The sequence below is a fragment of the Mya arenaria genome, chromosome 9 (assembly GCF_026914265.1).
Source record: "Mya arenaria isolate MELC-2E11 chromosome 9, ASM2691426v1".
Classification (NCBI taxonomy): domain Eukaryota; kingdom Metazoa; phylum Mollusca; class Bivalvia; order Myida; family Myidae; genus Mya; species Mya arenaria.
The window spans coordinates 71,736,098-71,753,547 of record NC_069130.1 but is presented as its reverse complement, the minus strand read 5'-3'; the positions used below and the strand labels follow the sequence as shown (position 1 = coordinate 71,753,547).

The window sequence follows — 17,450 nt, the reverse complement described above, 5'->3', positions numbered from 1 at the left end:
GTTGGATTGTTAGGAACACATAATTATACAAAGTTTCAATGGAATACATGATGTATTTGCTGAGATGATATCATAAAGGTGCTTACATGCAAAACCATTACCAAGGTGTGAACCAAGGATGAGTAGTATAGCTAGTATAGCTCTCCTTATTCCTTGAATAGTCAAAGTGAAAACTACTATATAGTTCAGATTGGAAGTTTGTAAAAAGACTCATTATACAGACCTCCATCTGCCCACTGAGCTATACAGGTCTTGATGAAGTTGACCAAGTTATACTCAAGGGCCACAGAAAACAGGGCTTCTCTCTGGGCAGCCTGTATATACAAGCAGAACATATTACAGGTTAATCATGAAAAATAACAAGACAGTGGCATGCTGGGAAAAATGTAGCAAGCAGGAAAAGTGGCATGCAGGGAAATATTATTAGTAAGTACACAAATCTGACTTGAAACAAAAAGTATAATATTTCATAAATTTTTAACATGTTCTGGTAATTCTTGTTGTCTTTCATGAAAAATACACAAGGGCCATCAATGAGCGTACCACAAAGGATCAAAAGATCAGAAAATTCAGTTGAATGCTTTGTGAGTGTCAGAAATAGAATAAAGATTTTATGTTGTATATTTAAATAATCTAGAAAACAATTCTAGTCAAACTATTTGTTTAAAAGTATATCTCATTCATTAAATCAAGAATAAAATATTTCAAAAATCAAAAAAATACTTTTGCTGATAAGATGACCACATAACTCTTACCAATGTTGGGTGTACAGCCACTATACTGGCTGGTCGCGGAAGCAGCCCCACATGTATACAGGTGGAATGTAACTCCTGTGGAAGTACCAGTACTCCAGGGCCCTGCATCTCCATGTGACAGAGAATCTGCCGCTGGGAACCAAGATACCGCGCTGATAACACCCCTGTCTCAAACACAAGCAGGGTGTCTGGAAGGAAGGAAATATTCTTGTGTAAAATGAGTCAACGTTTTATTCTGGAGGCATGGGTTGGCTACAATACACAATACCCCAGATTTACTAAAGGCAACGGCAGATGGGTAGAAGTGTTGTTCTGGAGCCATGGGTTGGCTACAATACACAATACTCCAGACTTACTAAAGGCAACGGCAGATGGGTAGAAGCGTTGTTCTGGAGCCATGGGTAGGCTACAATACACATATACCCCAGACTTACTAAAGGCAACGGCAGATGGGTAGAAGTGTTGTTCTGGAGCCATGGGTAGGCTATAATACACAATACCCCAGACTTACTAAAGGCAACGGCAGATGGGTAGAAGTGTTGTTCTGGAGCCATGGGTTGGCTACTATACACATATACCCCAGACTTACTAAAGGCAACGGCAGATGGGTAGAAGTGTTGTTCTGGAGCCATGGGTTGGCTACAATACACATATACCCCAGACTTACTAAAGGCAACGGCAGATGGGTAGAAGTGTTGTTCTGGAGCCATTGGTAGGCTACTATACACAATACCCCAGACTTACTAAAGGCAATGGCAGATGGGTAGAAGTGTTGTTCTGGAGCCATGGGTAGGCTACTATACACATATACCCCAGACTTACTAAAGGCAAGGGCAGATGGGTAGAAGCGTTGTTCTGGAGCCATGGGTAGGCTACAATACACAATACCCCAGACTTACTAAAGGCAACGGCAGATGGGTAGAAGTGTTGTTCTGGAGCCATTGGTAGGCTACTATACACATATACCCCAGACTTACTAAAGGCAACGGCAGATGGGTAGAAGCGTTGTTCTGGAGCCATTGGTAGGCTACAATACACAATACCCCAGACTTACTAAAGGCAACGGCAGATGGGTAGAAGCGTTGTTCTGGAGCCATTGGTAGGCTACAATACACAATACCCCAGACTTACTAAAGGCAACGGCAGATGGGTAGAAGTGTTGTTCTGGAGCCATTGGTAGGCTACAATACACAATACCCCAGACTTACTAAAGGCAACGGCAGATGGGTAGAAGCGTTGTTCTGGAGCCATTGGTAGGCTACTATACACATATACCCCAGACTTACTAAAGGCAACGGCAGATGGGTAGAAGCGTTGTTCTGGAGCCATGGGTTGGCTACTATACACATATACCCCAGACTTACTAAAAGCAACGGCAGATGGGTAATAGTGTTGTTCTGGAGCCATGGGTAGGCTACTATACACATATACCCCAGACTTACTAAAGGCAACGGCAGATGGGTAGAAGTGTTGTTCTGGAGCCATGGGTAGGCTACTATACACAAATACCCCAGACTTACTAAAGGCAATGGCAGATGGGTAGAAGTGTTGTTCTGGAGCCATGGGTAGGCTACTTTACACATATACCCCAGACTTACTAAAGGCAACGGCAGATGGGTAGAAGCGTTGTTCTGGAGCCATTGGTAGGCTACTATACATACAGGGCTTTTTCTGCCCAATTTGGGAAAAAGACCCTAGACATTTTGGGAAATTTTGCATCGTGAAAATGCCAAAATTGGGAAATTTTACAGTTAAAAGAAAAAGCTGTCTAGTCTCCAGCAAATTAGGAAATGGTTTGATTTTAGTTTATTTCCCTTTTAAAGACCCAAAATGGCTGAAATATCAATCCTTGGGTGTAAATATCTATTGCAATAAATTAAACATGACAGATAATATTTCATACAGATATCTGAATGTGATGAAAATCAATGATTTCCGAATTCAAATATCAAAGAAACTTTGCATCACATAATTGACATGATGTTGAAAATTATCCAGTACATGTAAAAAGACTTTTTAAAAAAAATAAAAAATTTTTTTTTTTTTTTTTTTAATGTTGATTGGGATTTTTTTCTGAAGATTGGGAAAAATATCTTATATTTTGCTTTGGGAATGGGTCCGATAGTCGGACCCGTGGGTACTATAGAAAAAGCCCTGCATATATACACCAGACTTACTAAAGCAGTCATTGAAATTAGACTGTTGGATGAACAAGCCAGAATTTTCTACTATTGCTTGGCACCCAATTGTTTAACAAGCCCTGCTATATAAAATTCAGAATTTGAGCAAGCCCGGAAGACATTTTAACTGTGCAGGGCTTGCGGGCTTGTGTTAATTTCAACCACTGCTTAAGGCGAGGGCAGATGGGTAGAAGTGTCGTTCTGGAGGCATGGGCAGGCTACTATACAATGTACATATATACCACAAACTTACTAAAGGCAAAGGCAGATGGGTAGGAGTGTTGTTCTGGAGCCATGGGTAGGCTACTATACATGTATACTCCAGACTTACCAAAGGCGAGGGCAGATGGGTAGAAGTGTTGTTCTGGAGGCATGGGCAGGCTGCTATCAAATCTTCGCAGTCTGTCAGCGGACACATGAGCGGCCTGTGGCAATGGAGAAAATGTAATTTCATAAAGACTCAAACTTCTTAATTAAATGTAACTGTTATTAGTATTTAAACTATCTACCATTCAAATCAGCTGTTGTTTAGGGTTATTGTTGGAAATATTCTATTTAACAACTGGACAGTGTTTCGTTCAAATAATGAGATGAAGATAATTGTTCGGGAATGTGATAGACCTGGCAGCCAGAGGGCTGAAACATTTTCGGCCATGTGTTCTTTGTATGCTCTTTGGGTCAAAAGAGCACTGCTGTAGAAGAAAAAATAGCTTTTTAGAAGCTCTTTTGAGGGCTCTCCTGAATTCAAATTTGAAGCAAACTGGAATATTAACTTAAACAACTGAAAGGAACCAAATAAATTTTTTCAGGTAAAAAGTTTTTGTTTTTTTTTGTTGTTGTTTTTTTTTTGGGGGGGGGGGGGGGGTCTCCGGGGCCATATGATCAGCGGAATTCCCCGAATACGCGGACAAATCACATCCCTGATTATTACACATTTAGCTCATTTCATTTAATAATTGAGACCATGTACCCACATGATTCAAAACTCTCTCCCTGTATACCCTTCACATAACAATCATAATTCCCTTAAGGCAAAATGTTGACACTTACTACTAGAGTATCATTGGATGCCTTTTCCACGGCAGAGTCCAGCTTGCACCAGGAGAAATAGGCACACACATCCTGCAGTCCACTCACATACCTGCAAATGTAATGTCACCTCTGGAGCATCGTTGTGAAACTTTTACCCTTATATATTCACTAGCTAAAAATCAGCAATGCAGGGTGAACACCAACTGAGGCGGAAGGTTGAGTGTCTCCTAAATTATGGCCCATACTCCTAGATTCTGGAGCTTTTTCTTATCTTTGCCAATGAATTTTGGGCTGACTCCACGATAATGACTCTGACTCTTAAAAATTGTGAGGGCAGTTGCATAACCTGATGGGACTCTTGCGGAAAAAAGTAAGTGTCCACCATTGCAGTGGATATGACCCAGAGCTCTTTTAGTTGTCCAATCATTTGGCATTATTTGATCAATATTAGAGCCAGAGTACTGACCCTCATTACAGGTGAATTCAAGGTCATGCTTAGATCAATTATCATTAAAAATTATGGCAAAAATTAAAGCTTATGTCTGTTGATGATGATGACATCAATAGCACCACTGCTATGACAGTTTATCCATTTTGCCGAAACATGGCAAACATTGCATTTACTTTATTTCTTCTTAGAGCAGAAACACTTTCTGGACGCTGCACCTACCTGACAGAAGCGGGCATCTGAGCTTGGTACCATCGGTTGATATCAAACACTGCCAGATATCTGCCTACATGGGACTGTCCATCCGTCGTCTCCCAAACAAACATGCACAGACTCAGGTCTGGACCCTGGCCCGCTGTTGGGAAATCAAACAAGCTTTTTATGAGCTGTAACTAATATGTTATTGGCCATTATCCCCAAACATTTAAGCTAAGCCCTTCACGACTTTGTTCATGCATTTCACTTTACTTGTTTACAACCAATTTCAATGAACAAGATATTTTTGACAATATTTTCCAAAATATTTAAAGTATATAAAAAATTTGAAGAATTTGTATACTGGTATGTGCATATATTCTGGTACATAAAATTCTTACAGATTGAACCTTTTCAACAAGAACATCACAAGAAATGCCACCAACATTCATCCATTTTCCCCTAACTTTCGAAAATAAATTCAAGCAAAGAGGTCTTGCAACACTAGTAATATGCTGGCCAAGTTACTTACGGTAGCTAAGTTTCACGTTATTATATTTCAACCTATTTCAGTAATGGCCATGGTTATGTAACACAATGACCATAGTGGCAGCAACACCATGGCTTTGATGATATGTCAACATTATTTCTTTGACAAACAGACAAACTAATTACGAAACTTGCTAATCCCCTTTCACTTCCTAAAAACCAATCAAGCTTGCATACCTTCTTCAAATGATTCGTCCTTTTGCTGCACAGCAGGGGGCTGGTAGAATGGATCACTCATATTTGAACAGGAAATCACTTTACTCGAGCCTTCAAAGTTTGAACCAGTCTGAACCAGGTTTGCTGTCAAATTATGTTCCATACGAAGTCCGACGGAGGCTAAGCCGTCATAAAATACACCGTAGTTGCTGTAGAAGGCTTTGTGGTTGAAGGCTAACTGATAAAGGGCTATACTGCTAACTGAAGGATCATAGCCTCCACTGTAAAAAAGAAGGTTGGAGCTTTTCATTTCTTACTATTCAAAAGAAACAAAAGCAAAATGATTTGATAAAACACAAAGCAAATTTTCCTTAAATAGTCAGATTTACCAGCACTGTGATGAAAATATGTTATTCAAGACAACAGCTGTAGCTGTATATTTTAAAGTTCAGCAGGCAAAGTTTCGCCCGGGCTCTGTCGTTGGTCAAGTAGCAGCCGAAAGTACAGGGAGAAGTAGGCATTTTTGCATCTCGCCTCGTCAAGGCCAGCAGCACGGAGAACTATGAATGGCCACCACTCAACAACCCACAGTGTGATCGGGACGATCAAGGTACCGTTGGAATGGTATCGACAAGACCCGTCCAACTGTGTGGCGTGTGACCAGGTACCCAACACAAAGACTTATCAAACCTTAACATGTACTCATTAAATGACATGTTATTAATGCTCTAGTCTACTTTCCAAAGATAAAGTAATACATACTCATCCATCTCAGGCTGTCCTCGCGCCACCCAGATATAACAGAAATTTTTGGGGTCATTTTCTGGCTCCTGGTAAGTTATGTGAGAGATAGGTAGGGGTTCCGACTCTAGACGACTGCTGTACCTGTAACAGATCATGTGTATTTATTCACTAGCTACATGAATACCTACTTTCATATAAAGCCTTTTCTCATAAAAGATCAAAATCCCACAAGGATCAAGCAAGTCTTCAAAACCAGGTAAGCTTTTTAACCTAGGAAGTTTTATTTCAATGAATTTGTAAGTCCATCTATAGAGTGCTTTTTGAACATGTACTATTCATGACCAACTGGTATATCAAATATGAAGTTCCTGGGTCAAAGAGTTCTATAGTTATTGAGCAGAAACAAAGTGTGATGTACAGACTGGTGACCAACAAATCGTTTTTTACCTAGAGGTCACTGTGAACCTAAGCCTACTGATGTCAAAATCAATAGGAGTCATCTACTAATCATGGCCAAGTATGAACTTCGTGGGCCAAGGCGTTCTTAGCTTTTGGAGCATAAACCTATTTTTCATGTTAAGAGTACTGCTTTCTTGAACGTTGACCTACAGATCTCAAAATCAATAGGGGTCATCTACTGGTCAAGATAAACTGGAACACCAAGTATGAAGTTCCTGGGTGCAAGCGATATATATTGAGTGGAAACAAAGTGTGTCGCATATAACAGGGAAAAAACAATACATATATGTCTCCCCATGAATAGAGTAAACATAATTTGTTTATGCATTGTAAATTAACATACGTTTTTGTTGTGAATAATTTTCCAGCAGCAATAAACATGAAGACATTTCATCTCCAAAGCGTTATCTTTTGGTACTTACTCTAATACAGGAACATGAAGTTTCCAGAGCTGAAAGCAGCCAAAGTTGAAGCCCACAATGAGGAGTCCCGCCTGTGGTGTGTATCGTAGACAGGTCACTGCTACCATGTCTGGCCGGAATGTCTTCATTACAAGGCCATCAGGTTTCTGATACTCAAACCCACTTCGTGTAAACATGGTCTCTACAAATACCAACATGTTATGATATTATGAATTCCATTTGTATGAACAGAAAGCAAAACTTGCCTGAAAAGAAAACACAGGTCACATGTCAAAGTGCTCACTATTGCACATATTCATAAGCTAATCCCTTACTTTATGTTTACCAATGTAGGATTTTTAGATATACAACAATCGGAGAATCATGAAAGGCAATTAAAATAAGTAATTAAATAACTACATTATCAAATACAGACAGTGCCAGTTCTGATTACAACTGTTAAACATTCAAGTTCTGCAGAATTTATCTGATTAATAGCAAACTACTAGAACATGACAAGTATATACAATAGTACACTAGTTTAACTTACCATTGATGTCCATGGCTAGATGCAGGCCCTGTGACATACAATGGAAGCGCTGGTTCTCAATATCTCGTACTCGTGGAGATATCATGTGTAGGTGGCTGGGTAGCTCCTCATCTGAGTAGAATTCCTGATCATCTAGACACAGGTCTGTGGAAAACACCTTCATCATTAACGTAACATTCAGCATTGTTAATTTATATATTTTGACAGACACTCGCACTTAATCGTAACGAAAATTCTGATTGGGCGATTTTTTGGCAATTTGTATTCTTTGGACCATACCGGTACTGTTTTCTTAATCAAATAGCATGTTCCAAAGGATAAGATTATTGTTTGGATCATTTGGAACTATCATTTAAAGCAATTCAATGTTTATGGTTTATCATTTTAGCGTTTCAAAACATTGCAGGATATATACACAGTAGTAAACATTATTTGGTAATGTATTGCAAAGAGAGGCAAATGCTGCATGGTGTTTGATTTAATGCGGTTCGCATTCCGACATTTACACTATTGGAAAATGACGTTGGATTCGTAAACAAATGGTTATTTGATAATTTCATTGAAAAAAAACACGATTTTCTGTTAAACAAAATAAATTATTCTTATTTTTAAGCGGTGTTTGATAATTGATAAAGATTAAATCTTCATTATTTTTTTACACCTGGCCGTGAATACTGTCGGTCAGACGGACCGACCCCATAACAAATTAAGTCGGACCGAGTCAAAAGTTACCAGTCAGGACCGTCGGACTGACGGTTTTCGCGATATCTGCAAGACCTACCAACGAGAATGATATGTCCAGTGTTTGTCCCAACGGCAACCAGGCCAATAAAGTAGGTCAGGTGTTCACTGAGGGCCCAACGAGGGGCCACAGACTGTGAATGAATCGACACAACTTCCACCTCAGTCACCTGAAACAACATGGAAAAACACCACTTACAAAACATGTGCATTCTGTTTATCATATGCATTCTGTATAACTAACTTAAAAGAAAGAATGATAGACAGTTACATAACTGGTACAGTTCAATTTGTTTCTATTAGTTTGCTATGGAACCATTAAGTGGATAAAAAAATGCAAACCATTTTCAGAAAAAAAATATCTAAATGTTGATGTATGTTTTAAAGCTCTTTTTAAATAAGTTTTACTACAGCTCTTATTATATTTTACTTCTAAATTTCTGATAATAAAAATGAATATCATTAATTGAAAATAAGAAGAAAAATATTTGAGAGCAAACAACTTACAGGGTATGGAACTTCTATGGCCTTCACCACCTTAGCTGAGGCCACATCAAACAAGCAGAGGAGGCCAGTGGGTGAGGCATCACATACACCTACAAGCAGCTTAAGAGCCCCGCCCCCTATCGCCCCTACATGGGGACACATCTCCTTAACACAGGTTACTCTGGTATGGGCATCCCCTGTTAGTTTTCCAAACTGCCAGGCTGCTTTACGGTCCCCAGTTGATGTGTCCAGCACTTCCAGGTGACATCCCCGCACACCCCAGCAGTTTCTTCCATCTGTTGTTTTAACAAAGAATGACATTTCCGCATTCTAAAGATTCAACAGATTATCCTATGATAAAGTATTTTAGCTTGAAAGCTTTTTCAAATACTTCTTAGTTCTATTCTCTGTTATAAATCATATTTTCTGACAAAAAATGACTGTTATGTATAATAAATAAAGATTGAACAGTTTAAAACTAGAGCATGACAATAAACATAATTGTTATGGCAACATATTTCAGAGTCAGACTGTCAGAGTAATAATTCGCATTGCTTTTATGTTTGCTTCCAAATACTAACCTTTAGAGACTCCAGAGATAGCCCCTGCAGGTTGTTCCTCAAGACATGCCAGGGAATCTGGTGGAAAAGTCTTGAACTCTGACACCCTGCTTGCTTTACCCGCCAGCTGCATAACTGTAAGTATAAAAACAGGGGTTGAAATAAGAACAAGCCCACAAACTGCACTGATAAATTGCTTTCAAGGGTTGCTTAAATTCTAAAATTTGTTGAAAACAAATTTACATGATTAACAATAATGTAATATTGTACCAATTCAGGTTGACTCGACTATTCTCAGTGAAAGACAATATAAAATACTTTGAAATTATCTGTGGTGGTACGCAAACTTTAATGTAAATTCTTAGTCGAAAAAGGGGCATAATTCTGTCAAAAGGCTTGATAGAGTTACCTCCTCCTGTATACAGGTTGGGGGCATGATGGTGAACAAGTGTGCAAAGTTTCAAAGCCAGATGACAATTGAATTGGAAAATATTTGAGGTGGTACGCAAACTTTAACGTAAATTCTAAGTCAAACAAGAGCTGTCACAGTATGTGACGAATGCCCCCGAATGTGACATTGACCTACGAACAAGGTCAGTACATGAAAAGTTGATCTTGCCTTTACGTGTCAAATACATATGGCAAGTTATTTTAAATTGCCTCTGAACATAAAAAAATACCACCCATACTTGACAACCTACACTGTTATGTCCTTATATTCAGAATTCCCTTGTGAATAAACACTAAGTGTACCTTTCACCTTAGAGGTAGGGACATGGGTCTTGCACACGACACGCCGTCTTCTTATGTGGAACACATGTAGCAAGTTTTTTTAAAATCTGTCCATACAAGAGAAAGTTACAGCCCGGACACGACAACCTATACTCTATGTCCTTGTATGCAGCACTCCATTGTGAATAAACACCTAAGTGTGACCTTGACCTTTGAGGTAGGGACACGGGTCTTGCACGCGACACGTCGTCTTGGTATGTGGAACACATGTGGCAAGTTATTTTAAAATCTGTCCATACAAGGGAAATATACAGCCCGGACACGACAACCTATACTCTATGTCCTTATATGCAGCACTCCATTGTGAATAAACACTGTGTGACCTTGACCTTTGAGGCAGGGACACGGGTCTTGCACGCGACACGTCGTCTTGGTATGTGGAACACATGTGGCAAGTTATTTTAAAATCTGTCCATACAAGAGAAAGTTACACCCCGGACACGACAACCTATACTCTATGTCCTTATATGCAGCACTCCATTGTGAATAAACACTAAGTGTGACCTTGACCTTTAAGGTAGGGACACGGGTCTTGCACGCGACACGTCGTCTTGGTATGTGGAACACATGTGGCAAGTTATTTTAAAATCTGTCCATACAAGAGAAAGTTACAGCCCGGACACGACAACCTATACTCTATGTCCTTATATGCAGCACTCCATTGTAAATAAACACCAAGTATGACCTTGACCTTTGAGGTAGGGACACGGGTCTTGCACGCGACACGTCGTCTTGGTATGTGGAACACATATGGCAAGTTATTTTAAAATCTGTCCATACAAGAGAAAGTTACAGCCCGGACACGACAACCTATACTCTATGTCCTTATATGCAGCAATCCATTGTGAATAAACAGTAAGTGTGACCTTGACCTTTGAGGTAGGGACACGGGGCTTGCACGCGACACGTCGTCTTGGTATGTGGAACACATGTGGCAAGTTATTTTAAAATCTGTCCATACAAGAGAAAGTTACAGCCCGGACACGACAACCTATACTCTATGTCCTTATTTGCAGCACTCCATTGTGAATAAACACTAAGTGTGACCTTGACCTTTAAGGTAGGGACACGGGTCTTGCACGCGACACGTCGTCTTGGTATATGGTACACCCGTGGCAAGTTATTTTAAAATCTGTCCATACAAGGGAAAGTTACAGCCCGGACACGACAACCTATACTCTATGCTTATATGCAGCACTCTATGGTGAATAAACACTAAGTGTGACCTTGACCTTTGAGGTAGGGACACGGGTCTTGCACGCGACACGTCGTCTTGGTATGTGGAACACATGTGGCAAGTTATTTTAAAATCTGTCCATACAAGAGAAAGTTACAGCCCGGACACGACAACCTATACTCTATGTCCTTATATGCAGCACTCCATTGTGAATAAACACTAAGTGTGACCTTGACCATTGAGGTAGGGACACGAGTCTTGCACGCCACACGTCGTCTTGGTATGTGGAACACATGTGGCAAGTTATTTTAAAATCTGTCCATACAAGGGAAAGTTACAGAGCCGGACGGACGGACGGTGCGATTTTAATATGCCCACCTTCGGGGGCATAAAAAGAGGCATAAGTCTTTCAAAATGCTTGATACAGTGACCTCCTCCTGAAAACAGGTTGGGGGCATGATGGTGAACAAACGTGCGAAGTTTCAAAGCCAGATGTCAATGGACTTTGAAAATATTTGAGGTGTCCCGCAAACTTCAACATAAATTCTGAGTCGAAAAAGGGGCATAATTCTGTCAAAATGCTTGATACAGTGACCTCCTCCTGTGTACAAGTTTGGGGCATGATGGTGAACAAGCGTGCGAAGTTTCAAAGCAAGATGTCAATGGACTTTGAAAATATTTGAGGTGTGACGCAAACTTAAAATTTTAGTAAAAAAAGAGGCATAATTTTGTCAAAATGCTTGATAGTTACCTCCTCCTGTGTACAGATTGGGGGCATAATGGTGAACAAGCTTGCAAAGTTTCAAAGCCAGATGTCAATGGACTTTGAAAATATTATAGGTGGTACGCAAACTTTAACATAAATTCTAACATGGACCTATAAACCATGGATTGGCAACTCTCATCTATGTTAATGCGATAATCTAAAACTCACGCGTGCAGCGGGATTTCATTCTGAGATCTTACTGTGTGGTCATTTTCGAGACGTCCGACATCGGCCGAATATATACATGTAGGAAAACATTAATTAAAATTGACTTAAATGCGTGGTACTTTTATTTGAGTTGATAATAGTCCAATGGAATCTGATTAAAATCACAGTTATTAATTATAATTGAATCTATAACGAACAAGGCAATATTAGCAGAGTTGGCGGAAATAACAGAAGATCGCCGTTTATCACCGATCGGAGATTCGGCGGAATTTTTCAATATTTGCCGAGCCCGCGCTAAGGATTGTGGGTAAATTATTATTTCTTATCGTTTCACCGATATGGGGCAGTTGCAATCCATGCTTTATAGGTCCGTGATTCAAAGTAGAAAAAGGGGCATAATTTTGTCAAAATGATTGATAGAGTTACCTCCTCCTGTGTACAGGGGGCATGATGTTGAACAAGTGTGCAAAGTTTTAAAGCCATATGTCAATGGGCATTGAAAATATTTGAGGTGGTAGGCAAACTTTAAGATAGTCCAAATAATTGTACGTTGACGGATTTTTTTTAGATTTTTGATATGGCAAATCCTTCACGTACAAATTGTTTAGTATCAAAAGTGGGTAGTTGTTCCGATCAGGATTCCGGGTTAAAGCATATAGCGTCTATAAAATATCATAAAAACAAGAAATATTACCAGATAATGTTATTTTATATTAGTTCCGTACACAAAAAAATAAATATTCAACTTATAATTATGAGTTTGACGGCTTTTTTTCATTTCATTCTGTCAAAACATAACGATATATGGATACATGAAGGGCACCTGCAAGGCTTTAGGGCACAGTTTTAAATCACTCGGAACATTTCGGCCATGGCCGAGTTGTTACGATTGTATAACGAGGTCTATCTCGAAGCTTTGTCGGAGGAGGCCGAGCTATTACGATTGTATCGAGTTGTTCCCCTTCGCATAATTGTTGTCTGTGTCAGTCAGCTTTCGTTTTATTGGAAAGGTAAACAACTTGTTTTAATGCATAAAATGCTTGTTTAGTGCAAAATAACATTTCACTTACATGGTAAAATATGAATATAACTCTTTATGATCAATTTCAACCATAAAATACTTCCCTTTAAACAATTTCAATATTTTTAAAACACCCCCGTTTTTTGCACATTCCCGTTTAGACGTTAGGGATTGGAAGAATCCCGTATAACACGTCTATTATTTTAGACTAACTTTAAGATAGCTCTCCTTATTCTTCGAATAGTCAAGCTAAAAACTGACATTTATTGCAGCGAGGCGAACACCAAAGCATGTCTGTTATTTTATCTCTTGAAAAAAGGACATAATTCAACAATAATTAACTGTCATTGCTAGCCTTTAGACGTTGCTTTAGGTGAGTTTATTTTTTCTGGCAACCTGCTTTGTTCAAATATGTTTTTGAGTTCTATACAATGACAATGTTAATCAACAACAACGACACTAACCACCTATAACTTTTTATTTTCTTCTTAAAAACAGATCTAACATATCTTGCATTGCATAGTACTTACAAAGAAATGTATGATTTTTACAGGTGACATTCAATTTGAATTATTTCCAAATCAAGAAATACATTTTAAATTTTTCGAAAAATCGTTCGAATCACCTTTTTTTCGGACAGAATCTGTTAATTCCAAAACTGTCAATCAACAACGATTAAAAATTATGTCAGACAAACCTTTAAAGTGAGGTTGTATCACGTGAGTAATGGTTTTTACAAATCATTATGGTCTACATTAAGAAAACATTAAAATAACCATTTCAATTTTCAGATTTTTGCTGTAACCGCCATTTTGCCGGCACATGGAAGGTCTGCGCATGTTCTTTGCGCATCGTATATTTTTCGGCGAAGGTTAAATCATACTAAATCCCTACAGCGGTATCTTGACTTCTAAATTTGTTTGTTCCATTTAATAAATTCCTATTCGCTAAGAAATTACCATAACACATGAAGTGTACCTATAACTACAACGGGGTGTATCCAGGATTTGTCGTTAGACGGCAAATATAGATTCTTTATAGTTATATAAAGAGAGAATAATTGTTAATTTTAGTGTCGTTTATCGAATTTTATTTCACGAGTGAAAATACAGTTTTTTCTATGATCACGAGTGAAATCAAATACGATACAATACTCAAATCGACAAACTTTCTGTTTCTTTTACGCTTATTTCCGGAGTTTTATTAGTTTTTAATTTATTTTCTATATACCCCGGTTGTTTTTTTGAAAATCGTGTTTTCTATGAACTCAAAGTATATCATACGTATATAAAAAATAAGCTGTCAATTTTCTATTTCCGTTTCATGGAGAAAACGTTCTTCGATATCTTTTTATAGTTAATTATTCACTCGTTTTTAGTAAAAACATTTTTTGAACTTTAATAAATTAACTTTTATTTATGCATCTATGTTCCAAATAATAACAGTCAATGCACGACAGCACTTTAAAATTAAACAGGGCATGAATAAATGACCAATTTTCTACGCCGCCATTTATTGAATGCTTTTTTAAGGTCGAACGTGTTAGCAAAACAATTGAGGATAGTTATTAGATAAAACATTTTCTTTCATACATTTCGATGAAATATAGGGGTTTATCCGTGAAATAAAAACTAAGGAGAGAAAATATCAACTTTAAGAACTACTTTTAAAATCCACTGTAATTAATCCCCCTTGACCAAAACTAAACACGTCACTTTTGAATCAGAAAATGTTGCCAAACTATAATTTGAAATTTAAAAAGGTTGCATAAGATTAAATTAAGATATGTTTGAAAATAAACAACTTTTCGTTCATAAGAAAAATGGTAATTCTGTTTTTCAAACGTTTTCTTGAACTTTGAACCCGAATGGTCGAACATTCGGGTTGAGGGTTTAACTAGTTTACACAATCTTACGCTTGTCCGAAAACAATCAATACATCAATTCATTTGATATATACATACATGCCTAATTGGAGTCAATATCAACTTTATGACAATGAAGAGTAAAGAAAAAAATAAGTGATGTAAACTAATACAATAAGGACATGGTGAACGCCTTTGCTTAGCGGATTAAAGTCCTAGACGTAGAAAACAACATAGACTAGGAAAACAAAATTATAAAGCAAACCTAAGGTAAGCTGTCTTAAAAAGAGTGAAACAACGCAAGAGAAATAAAAGACATATCCGATGACAAACTGAAGAAAGTAAACATAGTTAAAAGCCTTACTGAAACACACATACAGGAGCATGTCGCAATAGTTGAATACCTTTCTGAAACACTCATACAGGAACAAGTCGCAATAGTTAAATACCTTTCTGAAACACACATACCGAAACAAGTCGCAATAGTTAAATACCTTTCTGAAACACACATACCGAAACAAGTCGCAATAGTTCAATACCTTTCTGAAACACACATACCGAAACAAGTCGCAATAGTTAAATACCTTTCTGAAACACACATACCGAAACAAGTCGCAATAGTTCAATACCTTTCTGAAACACACATACAGGAACAAGTCGCAATAGTTCAATACCTTTCTGAAACACACATACATGAACAAGTCGCAATAGTTCAATACCTTTCTGAAACACACATACCGAAACAAGTCGCAATAGTTCAATACCTTTCTGAAACACACATACCGAAACAAGTCGCAATAGTTAAATACCTTTCTGAAACACACATACCGAAACAAGTCGCAATAGTTCAATACCTTTCTGAAACACACATACAGGAACATGTCGCAATAGTTCAATACCTTTCTGAAACACACATACCGAAACAAGTCGCAATAGTTAAATACCTTTCTGAAACACACATACCGAAACAAGTCGCAATAGTTAAATACCTTTCTGAAACACACATACCGAAACAAGTCGCAATAGTTCAATACCTTTCTGAAACACACATACATGAACAAGTCGCAATAGTTCAATACCTTTCTGAAACACACATACATGAACAAGTCGCAATAGTTAAATACCTTTCTGAAACACACATACATGAACAAGTCGCAATAGTTAAATACCTTTCTGAAACACACATACCGAAACAAGTCGCAATAGTTTAATACCTTTCTGAAACACACATACCGAAACAAGTCGCAATAGTTAAATACCTTTCTGAAACACACATACCGAAACAAGTCGCAATAGTTCAATACCTTTCTGAAACACACATACAAGAACATGTCGCAATAGTTCAATACCTTTCTGAAACACACATACCGAAACAAGTCGCAATAGTTAAATACCTTTCTGAAACACACATACCGAAACATGTCGCAATAGTTCAATACCTTTCTGAAACACACATACAGGAACATGTCGCAATAGTTCAATACCTTTCTGAAACACACATACATGAACAAGTCGCAATAGTTCAATACCTTTCTGAAACACACATACATGAACAAGTCGCAATAGTTAAATACCTTTCTGAAACACACATACCGAAACAAGTCGCAATAGTTCAATACCTTTCTGAAACACACATACAGGAACAAGTCGCAATAGTTCAATACCTTTCTGAAACACACATACATGAACAAGTCGCAATAGTTCAATACCTTTCTGAAACACACATACATGAACAAGTCGCAATAGTTCAATACCTTTCTGGAACACACATACAAGAACAAGTCGCAATAGTTCAATACCTTTCTGAAACACACATACATGAACAAGTCGCAATAGTTAAATACCTTTCTGAAACACACATACATGAACAAGTCGCAATAGTTCAATACCTTTCTGAAACACACATACATGAACAAGTCGCAATAGGTAAATACCTTTCTGAAACACACATACATGAACAAGTCGCAATAGTTCAATACCTTTCTGGAACACACATACAAGAACAAGTCGCAAAAGTTAAATACCTTTCTGGAACACACATACAGGAACAAGTCGCAAAAGTTAAATACCTTTCTGGAACACACATACAGGAACAAGTCGCAAAAGTTAAATACCTTTCTGGAACACATAAACACGAACAAGTCGTATTAGTTAAATACCTAACTAAAACACAAAGACAGGAACAAGTCGCAATAGTTAAATACCTTTCTGAAAAAAAAGACAGGAACGAGTCGTAATAGAAAAGTACCTTTCTGCAACACATATACAGGAAAAAGTCGCAATAGTTAAATACCTTTCTGCAACACAAAGATAGGCACCACTGTTTGATAGGCCTATTGAAATACAAAGACAGGAACAAAGGTGTAAAATACATAGAACTACTCGTATGTTTTTAGCAGAAATCGA

At 38.0% G+C, this 17,450-nt stretch overlaps 1 protein-coding gene across 1 annotated transcript in view; it reads right to left on the bottom strand.

Moving 5' to 3' along the window:
• Positions 1 to 14,015, bottom strand: part of LOC128202697 (protein ELYS-like) — a 31,781-nt gene extending 17,766 nt beyond the window's left edge. Inside the window, exons 1-13 of the mRNA XM_052903759.1 lie at positions 13,878 to 14,015; positions 9,278 to 9,391; positions 8,718 to 8,992; positions 8,251 to 8,380; positions 7,470 to 7,613; positions 6,941 to 7,121; positions 6,078 to 6,200; positions 5,337 to 5,596; positions 4,638 to 4,770; positions 3,986 to 4,076; positions 3,267 to 3,360; positions 756 to 943; positions 224 to 314 (exon numbers count right to left, since the gene is read on the bottom strand). Coding sequence (XP_052759719.1) covers positions 224 to 314; positions 756 to 943; positions 3,267 to 3,360; positions 3,986 to 4,076; positions 4,638 to 4,770; positions 5,337 to 5,596; positions 6,078 to 6,200; positions 6,941 to 7,121; positions 7,470 to 7,613; positions 8,251 to 8,380; positions 8,718 to 8,992; positions 9,278 to 9,389 — 1,822 coding nt within the window. The 5' untranslated portion in view covers positions 9,390 to 9,391; positions 13,878 to 14,015. The remainder of the gene's footprint in view (positions 1 to 223; positions 315 to 755; positions 944 to 3,266; positions 3,361 to 3,985; positions 4,077 to 4,637; positions 4,771 to 5,336; positions 5,597 to 6,077; positions 6,201 to 6,940; positions 7,122 to 7,469; positions 7,614 to 8,250; positions 8,381 to 8,717; positions 8,993 to 9,277; positions 9,392 to 13,877) is intronic.
• Between the last annotated feature and the right edge of the window lie 3,435 nt (positions 14,016 to 17,450).